Below are 16,128 nucleotides of genomic sequence, written 5' to 3' on the forward strand. Positions count from 1 at the left end.
TCATTAATTGTTTCTGACAGCCAATAAACCAAAGAGGAGCTAGTTTTCTTACCTGGTTATATCATAGACAAGTAAAGCACCTGCAGCACCTCTATAGTAACTTCTTGTTACAGACCTGAAATATAATTGACAGAATAGATATACATTTTTGTTGTGTACTTTGTTTAAAGTCTAGGTTTCATGTATCTACTGTATTATGTAAACAATTATCTTTTTTTTTAATAAAAATAAAAAAGTGATTTTAATCATAATGCAGCAGCAAAAACTTATAACTAGGCTTTCGATGACAAGATGACAAGTTTTCAAGGAATGCAGTCATACAGTGATTTCTGAAAGTCTATTCTGATCCATGTCCTGCTGAAGATACATTTGAAATACGGCCTGACACAGAACTGGGAGCTGCTGGTGGTAACTGCTCAGCTTTCATGCCACAGTTATGTTTCATCTTTCAGCAGTAAAGGGAGAATGAAGTAAATGCCATTGAACAACTTAAGACTCCTTAAAAAGGAAGCAAAGAACACAAAGCATTCTTCAAAAGGTAGAGTATGAATTAAAAACAGACTGCTAAGTATGCTAAGTTAGTCTTAAAAAGAAATAGTTCACATAGATTATAAAAAGTACCCAAAGAAAATAACCTGCACATCCATAAATGCATTCAACTTAAAGGAACATCATTTTTATGAGCCTCTAGAACAAGCTCCTCACAATCTCATGGTATCTAGCCAACAGACTGGAGACATCTTACTGCATATCACTGCCTGGCTTTGCCTGTTAGAGGACGAGTATTTGGACTGCAGTCCATTCCCCAGACTTTCACCACTGCGCTCACCTTTGTTAACCATTGGTAGCTCTCTATACTCTGCAAACAAGCAAAACAGGGCCCCCCCCCCCCCACCCAATAAAAAAGCCTTTGAGAGATAATATTTGATAGCAAATATACTCAAACACATACCTGCTTTGCCAAATTTGATATACGCCTGCTTTTAAGCAGGAATAGATAATACCCAACATCCAAAGTAATGATTTAACAAGAAACAACATTTAATAAAACGGCTGAAAAGGGTACCTGAATCTCTCTTGTCCTGCTGTATCCCATATCTGCAATTTCACGTATTTACCACCAACATTTATGATCTTTGAACCAAATTCCACTCCTATGGTATGATTTGAATCATCTTTAACTAAAAAAAAAAAAAAAAGACAAAAAAAAAAAAAAGAAAAAACAGATTTATTATTTGGAGAACATTTGGGGTGAATAAGTAGTTTTCATTAAATCCAACGTAGGTGCAATTAAAATTTTCTGGTGTTCAAATGACAAACTACTACCTGAACAAACAAAATCAGTGCAGCTATTGCCATCATGCAGAAAAAAGATTTCTTACAAGTTTTGAACACCCCAATGAATTAAAAATTATTACTAGAATGGCCTGCCTTAATCATATTATTATGGCTGCCACTAATGATGGAAAAACAACATTTTCTTCAATTTTGTTTTCTAATACTGCATGGCAATTTAAAAAAAGAAGGAAAAGCAGAGCACAAAATGCCAGTCTTTTCCATGAATATGCAAAATATGTTTGTTTTTTAATGTTAAGACACTACTGTACATATTCTCAGCAGTAAGTTTCTTGATTATACATCATAATATCAGAGCTGTTTCTCAAGAGAATTACAGTTTGGCTGAGGACGATAACCCTTTAGGGAACCCTTGCTGCGCTCACGTATACTTACATTTCTTTTCAATAAATTGGTGTAGTAAACAGGATTTTCCAGTCCCAGCATTTCCTATGACCAAGAACTTAAACAGGAAATCTGAAGATTAAAAAAAAAAAAAAAAAAATTGCTAACTTTTACAGATGTTAGAAAGTGAGAGCAAAGAGTGTTACTTGTTTATGGAGATACAAGAATGACAACCGGAGATGAAAATGATGGAATCAGAAGGCATCTGGCTGACTTTTCTACCAGCAACCTACTTTACGGGTAAATAAACTATTAGCTACAGTCAGTACAATTGCCCTCTATAACAACATCAGCTCCAACAAAACCCAACAGACCTTTTAATACTTGTATAATCTGCAAAAAAGTGGAATGTGTTCTCTACAAATTTACCAGTGAGGCTTTTTTATTCTGGAATCTCTGCCTTTGTGTTTCTTCCGTATGGCAAATTAAGGAAGTTATTTCTGGCACTTCACCTACTTAGGTGCCATTGACATCAGCGTTCATTTAGTAATGGCGATACTCAAAATCTCTTCTGTCTTGTTACAGACACCGCTTTGATACTACCTTTCCAGTTTTGCTAACCATCGAAGAAAGCTTCCTCGTCTTATCATTCTCAAAGATTTGCACTGATAAACTATGATAACAATGCTTACGATTACTTTCCCAACTATTTATTTTTCTACCAACAGCATCCTTTTTACAGTCATCTTTACAACTTTATTGCATCATTTCTATTATAAACACAGTAGGTCTCCAGAAGACAACAGATAAGCATGCAATGCAAAGGATTAAGCTTGCAATACAAACAAAAATAAAAACCTAGCATTAATTTCATTAACACTGTTCAAAGCTGTCAAATGCGTTACAGTAAATACCAGTTCATGGGATGGCAGAATAAAAACAGGAATACACTCAGTCAAAGCACTGATTCATTATTTCATGAGAATTTTGTTTGAACCTCTGGCTTTGTAAGTTGAATTTAACATGCACAAAGAAATCTGCCCAATTACTTTCCTTCATGAAGGAATTAGAGCATCACAGAATCTCAGAATGTCAGGGATAGGAAGGGACTTCAAAAGATCATCTAGTCCAATCACCCTGCTGTAGCAGGAACACCAAATAGAATGGTTTGGGTTGGAAGAGACATTTAAGATCACACAGTCCACAACCCCCTGCTGCAGGCAAGGACACCTCGCTCTAGACCAGGTTGCTCAAGATTCTATGATTCTATGAAAACTTAACTAAATAAGAGTATCTTATATTCTTATTCATGGTAAGCAGTTTCCCACTGTTGAAAATTCAATAGCAAAAGTGAGGGCTATGAATCCAGGAATGTCCAACATCCTCTGTTTTCAGCTGTCCTTCAGGTGTTATCTTTAAAATGAAGTATTATTTTTACATATCATCTTTACATGATTTTTTGTTTCAAACATTGTAACAGACTTTGGAATGGACTCTATTCTGAAAGAAGAGATTGCCTTTTCTCACTTACAAATAGAATCATTTACAGTCTCTAGACATTCTGTTCCAAAGTCCTATCGTTCTTCCTGCCCCCACTCAGCCATTTGTGCTTTCTAGACCAAGAAAAGAGATTTTGGTCCAGGTTTTGAAATACTGCCTATTATCTCCTGTACAGAAGGACCCTTTACATCATTTCAATTGCAAAACACACTGAGGCTCAGAATATATCATCCTTCAGACTACCAAATCTCCACTGTTAGCATGAAATGCATGTAAGTCATAAATAACCCTTAAGCATTTGGTTAAGAAAAAAAATCCTCTGTGAAAGTTTCTCTTTTATGGACCAAATAGTGAGCTACTTTGTGCACCTTCCCATATATTTAACCAATGTGGGTGTGTGTAATCTCACTGGTTTTATCACTTCCAAAGAGTTCCTCAAAAAGCAAAATGTTCTGAGACATCTGCAAGTAGAATACTGTTGTCTCTGCAGCTTTTCCAAAAATAAATTTGAAACCCAGTTAAAACTGGTTCTCCTACATGTTTGGTAAATGCTGCTTGCCAGAATTTCCTGTCAAGAACAAGTGAAAAAAAGTAAACCAAATATACCTTTTTTTTCCCCCCCCTCCCATGGACTAATACAATTTATCAGCTACCATCAAACTACAACAGGAGACACATCATATCAACACTCTATTCCTACTCTAATTTCTCTGTCATTTCAGGCCCTGGTTGTTAAATGTGGTTGAATAAAGGCATATTTTACAATCCATGTCGAGCAGCACATTTAACAAGATGCTCCATTCTGTGCGGCCAGGCTGCCAGCCAGCAAGAAATTCTGAGACAACGGTGTCACTGTCAGGGACTGATAGGGAACAGACTGAGAACAGCAGTGTATTTTTCCTGAGGTGCTTTGATTTGAGGCGCTTCATATCTTGCTCTGAGGGCAAGAGTAATATTGGAGACCTCATATTAATTCCTTTACATTGATATCATAACAGCATTTTACAGGTAGACTCCTAACTCATTAAGATTCTATTGCACCAGGCAACTTTAAGTGGGAATCTCTTCTATGATAAATATTTGGATAGATGATTATTCATTATCTGCTTACCTGGTAGACAAAAAATGCTTCCATCTGCCAAAAAAAACAAACAAGTGTTCTAAGGTGAAACTTGAAACTGCAGTTTCATACAGTAACCACGTGAATTGTAAGGAAGTCTGTTTTAATCACTCATAGAATGGAAACAGCCAAAGCTTCTATAAAAATGAAAATCTTTTTGCGCTGGGGAAAGCAGCAACCTTTCAGAGCATGCAAACTTGTGGAGGAAGGAAATTAACACTCTGCAGTCACGTTCACAGCGTACTTCTATCACTTGAAATGACTTTACATAAATTGCTTGAAAGAGCACAAGGCTCTCAGTTCAGCTTACGTTAATAGTTGATCCAGAAGCATCAGACAACGTGTTTCAGGAAACGTGGAATACCGTGTACATTTAATCACCACGAAACAAGGACAGGAAAAGGCATGTGCCAATACCAAAAGTCACAAATACCCATATTGATTGAGTTGACGTGCTGGGCTATGAATCTAGAAATGCTCTCAATGAAGAAATATAGCAGATAAGAAGAGAGAGAATAGTTTTTCAGTTTACTATTCCAGAATGTATTTCTTATGGTGTCATTTTGCAAGGTAACCACAAGCATTATTGGTAGTGTTTTTTATAATGTCCTCATTGTTTGATTCAGAAGAAATATCTTCTCTTTCAACTGTAAGGGCACCTAAAAAAATTTAGCACGGCTCTGAAACGGAATGAGACAGACTGAAAGAACTCCTCTCCCAGAGGAGTTAACTCATTTCATAGCTTTGTGGTTTGTTTTTTTTTTTTCTCCCCCTCCAATTGACAAAGAAGCTCTGAGCTCTAACATTCCAGTTAGCCACTAAGGCTGTCACCCTAGCGAAGTTTTTCTTATGAACTCCGTTGTTCCTCCTTCGCTGAGAAGCTGAAAAGGAACATCATTGCAATGTTAAAAATGCTTGCTATCATTCTGGCTACTATGAAGATCTGGATAAATTAAAGTACTTTGCCTGTAAATAATGTCTTTATATAGAGAAAGGATTTAAAATGAAAATTAAACATCACGCCAAAAAGAAAAAGGGCGGCAAGACATGCACTAGAAAAAGCATAAAGAGATTAAAGATAGCATATCTTGGCTGTTTAGGAAAATAAGACGTCATAAAGAATCAACTTACTGCCTTCAGTAAGCTACATGCATCACCTGGTCCCACACTGGGTAGGGGTTACATGGAGCAAGGCAATGGGACAGATCCCTGTTCCCCAGCACAGGTGAAAAGCAATCAGTAACACTGCGGCTCCACCCCAAAGAAGCACCAGCAGCTGAACTGCTGTGTGCAGGGGAAGGAAAGGGCTGAGGGGGGAGGAGAAGGGAGACAATCGTGGGCTTTGACTCAACTACCATGGCAGATCAAAACCAGATGGTTGGTGTGGAAACCACCCCAGGATGTCCAACCTCCTCCTTTGACTGAAATTGATTCCAGCAGAGGGAAAAAAGTTGAACAAACCACTGCAGCTCAGTCTTTAAAATGTAGCATGAATTGTTTCCTGTATTCTTCTTAATACAGAAGGGGTGGGGTGGGGGGAATCGACAAAATTATATCCTCTTTCATAGATCAGTCTTCTACCAAATCCTTGATAAAGGGTAGAACATACATTCATTAGTTTCCAAAGGATGAGCAGTATTTCATTCATGTCACTAAAAACAAAAACAACTTTCCTGGTCAGGTATCTTTTATATTGTAGAAGCCTGCATAAGGGAGGAGTGCTCTGAAGCAATCCTACTGACAGTACGCTGCCTCTAAATGAGAGAAAAGAAGAGCTATCTCTCTTTACTCCTTTCTCTAGCAATAGCAATTAAGATAAACAGGTAGAACAGATAAACTTGGCTCAACTTGGCTCTTTATCTGAATAAAGACTGCTTAAAAGGAGGAAGCTCTGCTTCCTGATGAACAAAACAGCCATGCCCTCTAGGCAATAAAACAAACTATGAAATAAACTGAAGACCAAGGTGATAAATGAAAATACATTTGCTAAGTATATATGGGGAGCAGGAAAGGCAGGACTGGGAGAAAAGCATGAATCAAATTACCTAGACAATAAAGAAATACATTTCAGTGGACAGGCAGCTTACGCATTCCAACAACAAATTCCAACAAGACTCACGATCAGACTGGCAGTAGCAGATATTCAAGGAAAAAAGAGAGGAAGTAGGAACTGAAGAGATTGAGTGAAATGTACTATCTTCCCAAAGATAATGCAGTCTTCTAGCCTTACACCATTTAAAACTAAAAGGTGGTTTTGCATTTATCAGTTAAGGACAAGCCATTTTAAAAATCAATGTATATTTATCATAATGTGAAAATGGATGCATTTTGCACTGGGAAGCAGGACAAACTCTGCACACGTCCTGTAGCAACTATCCATATACGCCACAGACACTGTATCACAGGAAACATGAGTTACTCACTGGAAGATTAAGAGATTTGTTTCCACTGTTACAAGCTGCATGTTTTAGATTATTATTATTATTTTTTAAGATTGTATTGGATCATTCTATTGTAGTTGTACTACAGTAGAAATCCCAGCTTGTTCCAGTTTATATCTCAACTGAGTACTGTCAGACTTAAGTTACCACTCCAAACCTAGTTGAAAATACAGAGAGAATGGAAAACTACACACTGAAGGACAACATCCCAAACACCATTTCTATTAATTATTCAGTCTATCATAATATTGCTTCCCAGAGCAAACTGAGTCATCTCTCCCATGCTAACAACACAACAGAGAAGAGAGAGTACTATTTTGGTGAAACATTTGCAGTGAATAATTGGATGTTTGTATGGTGAAACTTGGACTTAGAAGTAAAGACTTATTTTTTTTCCAGTGAAATCAAGTAAATTTATAACAGTTGTGTGATGCAGCCACTACAATTTGAATAAACACTGCGTTTCCTATCAGTCCATTTCACTATCTGCTGTAGAAACTGGCACTCAAGTTCCACAGGTCTCCAGCCCTTGATGCTCCACCAGTAGCAAAAAGTTGCAGATAAAATTAAATTCACACTCATATCTCATCCAGTTACAACTTCTCATTCCCTATTTCTACAAGTATTACAATCGGTGGGCAGCGGGTTCAAGGCTTGAAAGCGTGGCAGTGTTTCCATCCACCTCCCACCTTGCTCAAGAACAAGATCAATGCTCAGAGATCATTCATACACATGAAGATATTCCAAGGAGCCTGGAAAACATCAAGCCCAAAGCCTCAGAAAAATATTAATCAAATACACAATGAAATTCAACTCATTAAGAAAACTTTTTTTTTTTTTTTTTTCTTAAATGCAACTGGCAATGGTAAGAGAAAGGAGAAGCACCCTTAATTGTGGGATTATAACTTCTACTGCAGATAATTTACAATTGCTATTAAACAAGAAGCCCTGTAAGGATTTTCCAAAAAGAATGGAATTGAGCAAAGTACAGTTTTCAAATCCTGAGAGTAAAGCAAAATGATTGGTTATGGTAAAGCAGTTTCATTAAGCAGAAAAATATTTCTTAGAAAAAAAAAAGAAAGAACCTCCATCCCTAGCATTAGGAATTCCCAAGTAATTCTAAGAAAGCTCAAAGGCTTGCCAAATATTTCTAATACCCAAATGTATCCCGAAAAGGAAGAGTTTGCCTAAGTAAGTTTCTTCTAAATAGCTTTTGGAAAAATACAGTCCACAGTCTGAAAAATACAGAGCCAAAATATTATCTAAGAATCTAAGTAAAAGTGCTATGTGTAGTTACTCTGCCGTTAACAAGAAAAAAAAAGAAATACAGCATTTACATGTAGCTAGCACTGACAGCTAGCAAACAGACTGCAATGTCTCATAATTTCAAACAGACAATTAATGCACAGTCCTCAAAATCACAGCAACTCAATCAAAACCGTTAAAAGTGATACCAACCCCTAGATGAACTATGGAATATAACATTAAAAAGACTAAAAACTTTTAATGGCAATAATGGAGGCAATTTAACTTGTGTTGTTTTATGCAAATGCATTTCATCTTTCCATCAATAAGGTCTATGCAACCATGAGTGAAATCACAAAGAGGGGAGATGGAGATAAATACCACACTGTTCCAGCAGAAGAGCTAAGGTCATCAAGTAAAACTGGCCATCAAGTAGAACTCAAAAAACGAGGAGAAGGCCTTTCACAGAACAGATCATTTACATAGGGAGCTCCCTGTCAAAAGGTGCCACGAACACAAATTTGCATTCGAGAAAAGATTGGGTGAGTTCATTGAAGAAAATGCTGCTGAGGGTTTATCAAGAGAAACTATTGTTGGCTCTGGGAACTATTAATATTAAAATAGTTGGAGGTCGAGGAATCTTACATCCCATATGCTTGCCCTGCTCTCATCCTCTTTCCAGGGCACCAACAGGACACTGCAAAGTTAGATACTGGTTACTCCTGTGGTCAGAGATAACATAACCATTGTTAACATCTATGTCATGCCATAACATGATTCATATTTTTCCATCTACTTTAAATCTTGATTTCCTAATAGCTTAACCGTGTACAAAAAGAATGAACATTGGAACTAGGAAGAAAAATACACCAAACAGAAAATGAATAAAAGGAATAACTCACAACAACTGCAGAACTTCAGTGTTAAGGCCATAGTTTCTAGAACACCGAACCAATTAGAAAGCATCAACAGTTAGAGTGGGCTTACAATTACTATTCTGCATCACTGAACCAATGCAAAAAATGTCTGAAGTGTACTTGTTTTAAAATGCAATCATCTATACGATGCTGCTGCAATAGCAAGCAGGCTAAAGAGTACAGCTAGAACACTTTCCACCTTCTCTGGTTGCTGATCCATCTGATTGCTTGGAAAACCACCAATTCCAACGCAAGCATAGCAGCAACGATGCCAGCTCTTGATCACGTGAAGTCAGACTACGAGAAGTTGGTCCAAACTCTTATCTAGATCTACAAGGCACGCCTCTAGTCCAGCTTCTGCCTACATGTTTCAAGCACGGAAAACAGAAGCAGGATCTCAATGCTTACACTTCAAGGGCTGCCTCATGTTCTTGCCTCATTTTGCCCAACAGTTCCTTGTGCTTACTGTACACCAAAGCATTGACCACTGTGAAAAAACAGCCACTGGTGGAAACTGAAAGCAAACAGGCTTGCGCAGCAGAAGCCAACAGTTTCCATACCGATAAGAACTCCTGCTGGCAACACAGGCTGTCTCATAGACAGCAGAGGTATTGCACCTCACTGTACTGCACCTATGGAAGCTATTTATTTCCAGGACCGCGCTCTCCCAACAGTGAGACACAGGTCGAAGTCAGAACTGCTGCTGAGGACGGAGGAGACGAAGGAACACACCCAGCACACCGCGTTCGAGGCTGTTCTCACCCACCCTAGTGCCCCGGCACAGAGGCTCTGCAGCCTCTACGCGTGAGAGCACTGCCGTTCTGCAAGATGTCACCGGCCGCGCTACGCAAAGGGGCGGAAAGCCGAGACGATCCAAGCGCGCTCAGCCGGCTGGAGCAAAGTTAGGGCAAAGAGGCACGCAGGCTACCGCTGCGGGCCAACGCCAGCCCTGCCCACCTACAGAGCCCTCGCTTTACCCCCAACCTCCTCCTCGGGGCCGCCGTTCCCCCGACAGGGGGCCGTGCTCCCTCCCTGCGCGGGGCCGCACCCGCTGCCCCCCGCTTCCCGTCACGGTCCGTTCGCACGGCCCCACCCCCAGCTCCTACCGTAGGTCTCGGACATGGCAGCCTGCGACATTTCGCGAGTAGCAAACCTCCCTCGCTCGCTCCGCTCCCACACCGTACCCGAGAAGCGAGCCGCCGGGCGGAGACTCGCAACCCCGCAGCACCGAACGCACGCCCCTCACCGCCGCCCCACCTCACCTCGCCCCGCCCCGCCCCTGGCCCCGGCCGCTACGGCCGCCGCTGCGCATGCGCGCCCCGCTCCCACACCCTCGGCACGGCGCAGGCGCGCGCAGCTCGTTGTGTTCCGCCGAGAGGGGGCGCGCCTCTGCGGTGCGTCTTGTAGAGCTGCTGCCCGGGGAGCGTGTTCTCGTCGAGGCAGTGCGGGCTGGTGGAGAGGGCAATTCCCTTCCTCTCAAGTGTCTCGCAGCTCTCCTTGATCAAGGCGATGAGACCCCAAGCCGCGTTCCCTTGTGCCCCTCCATCCGCAGCCTTCCCTCCCATCCCCTTAAATCTTGTCCTTGGTATTCTAACTTCCCAGTCCTGCTGCCTCTCTGTTGCCTCCTGGGCTGTAGAGAAACAGTTCTGAGCCTTGAAGCTTGACCTAGCAGTACGGAATTCCTGGCAGTTGGTTACACACACAACATGTATTCAAAGATAAGTGGCAACAGCAACAGAAAAAAAAGACAAAACCAAACCGAGGCTTGGTTAACACAGAAGTAGACAGATTTTGTCTGATTCCTGAAACATATTGTGCTGTATCAGTAAGAGGACACGCAGATCTAGCCATCTTGCACTGTACATACAGTACTCTAGGCTAAATGACAAATTAGTCTCGTGATATCAAAACAAGCTTACCTATATGGAGGTTATATTTGATAAATATCACTCTCCTCTGCCTCCAGTCACTCCCAATTAGCTAACATGCACATACTGATAAAATACATCAGAAGTATGTAGCCTTCTGTAAGTATCCTGTTAGTAATATTGAAGAAAAAGATGGGTGTTGGAAGAATGGAAAAGGAAAGGTAGAGCTGCTAATGGAGTCACCGTTGCTGGAGTTGTCCAAGAAATGTGTAGATGTGGCACTGAGGGACATGGTTAGTGGGCATGGTGGGGATGGGTTGGTGGTTTGACTAAATAATCTTAGTGGCCTCTTCCAACCTTAACGATTCTATGACTGTGAAAAGTATTGGGTCTAACAGCATTTCTACTTTGAAGATGAAATTGAGAACAAAGTAAAATTCACAAATAATGAGTGCTTGCAGTAGGTTGGAGAATATATTGCTGGTATTTGAGGGATTTGATAATACAGGCTGCTGTATGTTAATAAAAATATTACTTCTGACTAACCGAAAAATAAATAGCTACAACTGACCTCACCGGTGTCCATCTGTAGTCTGAGAACAAAGAAAGCTGAAAGCCAAACATTTCATTTGTCTTCTGGCTCATGTAAAGACAGAGACATCATGTCTAATTGTGTCTGCAGATCAGACATTTAAACACTATCGTTTGTTTCCCAAATTAGTTTCACCACAGTTATTGTTCCTGTAATTGGCTGTGGTAGTAAAATTGCTGCCCAAAAGGCCATGTTGATGTTTCTTTAAAAATGATAATCTGATTTTTTAGAGTTTTTTACTAACCAGAGTACCAGAACATCAGTGTTCGATACCCTAGAAGTAGAAGAGGACTGCAAGATCTCCTCAGATGCAGACTCAGGACGGAGGATTCTTCAAAAGCTTTTTCCTCCAAAGGAAACAACCTGACCTCTGGGACTCGGCAGATATGGAATTGGCTTTTAATGCCTTTCCCTATTGCAGGGAAACAAAATTCAGCCTGAAACGGAGCCATATTTTGGATTCACCTTCACAGAGTGCTCAGTCATCCACCGTTCATCCTGTGAAGTGGGCCTGCAGGACCCTTTTGCCATGACTCCAAAGATATGCTTATATGTGGCACTTAAGGACATGGTTTAGTGAGCATGGTGGAGACAGATTAACAGTAGGACCGGATAATCTTAGATGTCTTTTCTTAATGGTTACAGGATTCTGTTAGATGTGGGAGCGATAGGACATGTCTTGGTTTAGTCTGAAGGTGGCACTACAAGGCCATTTGTGAAAGGCACTGCAGTAACGCTATGTATGTGTAACTTCATGTATGTTCGCTTGATCAGTTACGGTTGCATGGCATGCAGTCCCACCTGAGAGGTTAGTTAAAATCAGGAATCAAGTGTTCTCCTTGCTTTCGTGCCATTTATGTGACAGATATGGAAAGCAACCCAGTGTATGTAGAAGCTGCAGGCTTCAAATAGATTTGAAGTGGTCATGAATTTGGCTCCGACAAACCAAGTGAAATATGGAGACAGGTGATGGGTTCTGAGACACCTCAGAGATTTACATGTACTCGGTGTTACTGGCCAGCTGACTTCATCTGAAAACAACTGACATCATCTGAATACTGTCATCTTCAACTTCCACTGAAGCTGCCCTCAACCTATGAATGTGGTTGTCAATTAATGTAATTACAGTTATTCATGGAAATTTATGGGCTAAATGTTTCTAAAGTCTTGGGCTAGTTCCTCAGATGTTAGCCTGGAGTAGATGGAGGTGGTGAAGAAGGTGATGCTTCAGGTACTGTGACTGAGCTCCTTTTTTGCAATAAACTTTCCCAAATATGATTCCCGCAAGCTATACCGCTGAATTGACAACTGGTAAAAGCCAGAGTCCAGCATGCTGTCTGCTAGTGACCTTCTATTCCTCTTCAACATGCTGTCTTCACCAGTGGTAGGGAGAAGGCAGCCACACTGCAGTTTAGGGAAACTCAGGATTCCTGAACAATTGCCAGGAGCTGGGATAAGCTCATTTTCAGATAAATCCATAGTATAATGCAGAAGTACAAATTTACTCTAATGTGGGATAGGGTACTGTTCCTTTTTATCTTGCAGAAGCTTATATAACATTTTTAAAGCTTTTGTTAAGAGAAACATGTTAATGGATTTTAAAGTAGATCAATATACAGGCCACGGATTTTGAAAACACTGATTTAATTTTTCAAGATCTATGTAAACAGACTGATGAGGCCTAAATATTTATTTCAGGAGAAAATGAAGAGAACAGTAGTCTGGGTCTTTATAGAATTATATTATAGAATTATTACACATTAATGTTGTCTGAAACACAGTTTGTATGAAACTCGCTGTATTTTATGAAGTTAGCCTCATGGTGTCACTGATTAACTGCTCTGCTGGTGAAATACAGTGGCAATGGCATGTAGTAGGCTGCATTTGTTCACTTTTACTGTCATTATACTTGAAATAGATGGTTTATTAACACGTTATTGTGAAAGACATGAGGCCACACAGGTATTCCTCATCGTGAGCCCAAAGTGGTTCTCTGCTGTGGAGAACTCGCATGCAGTAGAAACACTGCTCATTTGGGTCCCGCTTCTCGAGTGAATATCCTCAAACATGCAAAATACCAGTCTTGATTCAGTTCTACCACTCCAGATGCTTGAATGCATCATGCCACTGAGGCACAATTTGCACATGGATATCATCTGTCATCTGCATGGTTCACTTGGATGGCTCATCAGGTCTAGGTCAGTGTGAGCTGCACATTTGAGAAAGAATTTGCCGTCATGCCCCATGTTTCAGACAACCAAGCAGTGGAGGCATGACCTCATGCTCCCAAGGCCCTGGTTCCCATACTGCTGAATCAAGGACCTGTCCAAAATGTACCACGATCCCTATGCCTGCTGCAGCTGTGCCGCTGATCCACAGTCCATGGAGGTGCTCCTATGTCCCCCCTTCATATGTAGTGTAAGCACACACCAGTTATCTGGGCACCATCCATATCAGTGCAGAATTAGAGGCACTATAGAGAATGCCTCAGCAAAGGTATCTTGACAAGCCATCTGTGGGCTTAGATCTCCTCTCCATTGGTTCTGCCCTGGGGGAGCCCAGGGGGAGCGCGATTCATGCTTGGAAAAACTAAGTTTTGAGTAACTAAAGGCACATTTTATTGTGCTAAACTTCCTCCCTGAGCTGTTACATACCTTTAAACATGCAGTCTGCAGTGACTACCTTGTCTCTGAAAATAGCTTTCTTTCAATAATCCAAAAAATCTGTGAAGCTCCTGATTTATGTTACTTCTGTTGTGTACACAGATGTGGCTGAGGGGACACAAGCTGGTAGCACTGAGCTGTGCTCAATGAAAAATTTCCCTGACTGCCAAGAGTCTTCTGGTCATCAGGTGCTGCAGTTTTCATCTGCATTGTTGCTGCAATCAGTTGTAATTGCATTCAACTTTTTCCTAATATTGCTGTCCCTCTGAATGTGGTGGTATCATGTAGTCACAAGGCTGGATAAGTGAAGGGGCCAAAGAAGGATACTCTGCATATCTGCTGTAGCAGTAAAAACATCACAGCAGTTAGAGGAGAGCTGTGCATGAGGCAATGTCTTTAGAGCTAACATCTTGCTATGATTTTGCATGAGCCTGTAGATGTGATCTGTGCCAAGATGTTTTAAGAAGTCTGCAGTGCAGTGTTAAGTCTTCAGCCACTAATGATGTGCTACATTTTCCTGAAGCCACAGAATATTTATGTCTTAAAAGCCTTAAGACTAGCATTTTTCAACTTGCGAAACATTTCGTGACAGAAAATCTCTTGTAACTTATTACCTCTTATGAATAGTTGTTTTTTTTTTCAAACCCTCAAAAAATCCAGAACATCTGAGGTCTAAGATAGGTTTTTGTAGATGATTTTTTTATTTTTTTTATTTTTTAATTTTTTTTACTTTAACATGCATTCATCTTGCAGTTTTCTGAGACAGAGGTGTCTGAGCTGCCTTACATGGATGCTCTACAAAGAAGGCTGGATGTCCTCTGTAGTTCATGGGCAGATCCAGCCAGCTGGTAAGCTGCTTGCAAGGACCTATCCTGATGATACATGGATTTAAGCTCATATGCCTTTTGCTAAGCAATGAAACTGTGTGTGCAGATTTTTGAAAACAAATATGAAGAAAAAAATATCTACAGTAATAAACGTAAGAATCAAGTCAATCATGTATTTTTATTTTTACCTACAAACACAAATACAAACGTAGTCTTTTCACCTGACAGGCAATTGTTGAAGAGTGTCTGAAGGAAAAATCTGAGTCTAAATATAACAATATCTATGCAGCAAGTGAATGAATCTCAGTTCCCAAAATGCAATTCAATCTCTGGCCATGCACATCATTTTTCATGGCTGTCTTCTTGTCTGTTTCACCTTCACTTGTAAATAACCTTGGAGCTAATTTCACCTTGGAGCTATTCTCTTCCACAACATTTTTTTTTTTTTTTAAATAAAAAGTATGAAAATACTTGTGGTCTATGAAGAAGCTTCATTCCTTTTTTATTTTTTAAATTACAGCCAAATAAGAAAGTTCTACACCATCAAACTGACATGCTGATTGAAATGAACAGGCATGGCTTTTGAGTCTAGCTTTGGTTATTAGTGACAGCACATTGTTATTGATGGCTTATATAAAATACGCTTAATGATCTTATCTAGTTTTGTGGCCATTGCTGTCATACAAAACTCACACGAGTTGGAAGAGACGTTGAAGGCAAATGAGGCGGACATGCTTTACAGCAGACATTACTGGCTTCTTAAACTGGATCCCATAGGTAAAGCAGGGCCCTCACCCAGCCACCTCCAATTTCCCCTGCCTCACAACCAGATTTTCTTGCAGATCTGTAGGCTCTTCTCCCATGCAGGGACCCAAGGAATTCATGGTGAAGACCACAAACCTATCCATACTCTGTTGACCTTTTGTCCTGTCTATGGGACACAGGGCAGTGACGGACTGGTGTAGAGCACAGTGGTGAGGAGGCATCAGCACCATCATCTTTATGCACAGGAAACATTTTTGGAGCACTCTGGTATTTTAAGTGTCTCCAAAGCAGGCACAAATGAGGGAGTGGAGAATTAAATTCATAAATTTTCTGCAGTTGCATGCCAAACCAGGAACTCTGCCTTCATCTGCTTGGATGCATGCACATGTGCCCATCTGTTAGGGTGGCACCATGCCCAGGCTGGCCTGGTCCCCCTCATGGATGCTGTTGCTGTGCCAGGTGTGATGTTTGGTGCCTGACCTCCATGACCTGGCAAGTGACCTCCTAACG

General features: G+C 40.6%; 1 protein-coding gene across 3 annotated transcripts in view; it reads right to left on the reverse strand.

Moving 5' to 3' along the window:
• Positions 1-10,153, reverse strand: part of RAB4A (RAB4A, member RAS oncogene family) — a 25,512-nt gene extending 15,359 nt beyond the window's left edge. For 2 of the 3 annotated variants that reach the window (XR_006179790.1, XM_042875623.1), the window contains exons 1-5: positions 10,010-10,153; positions 4,292-4,315; positions 1,732-1,812; positions 1,067-1,181; positions 53-115 (exon numbers count right to left, since the gene is read on the reverse strand). Coding sequence is in view for 2 of the 3 variants with exons in the window: in XM_042875623.1 (XP_042731557.1) it covers positions 53-115; positions 1,067-1,181; positions 1,732-1,812; positions 4,292-4,315; positions 10,010-10,040 (314 nt within the window). In the remaining variant the exon portion in view is untranslated. The remainder of the gene's footprint in view (positions 1-52; positions 116-1,066; positions 1,182-1,731; positions 1,813-4,291; positions 4,316-10,009) is intronic. The other variant, XM_042875636.1, reaches the window with a different exon arrangement.
• Between the last annotated feature and the right edge of the window lie 5,975 nt (positions 10,154-16,128).

The sequence above is a fragment of the Lagopus leucura genome, unplaced genomic scaffold (assembly GCF_019238085.1).
Source record: "Lagopus leucura isolate 7727_CA_CO unplaced genomic scaffold, USGS_WTPT01 Super-Scaffold_73, whole genome shotgun sequence".
Taxonomy (NCBI): domain Eukaryota; kingdom Metazoa; phylum Chordata; class Aves; order Galliformes; family Phasianidae; genus Lagopus; species Lagopus leucura.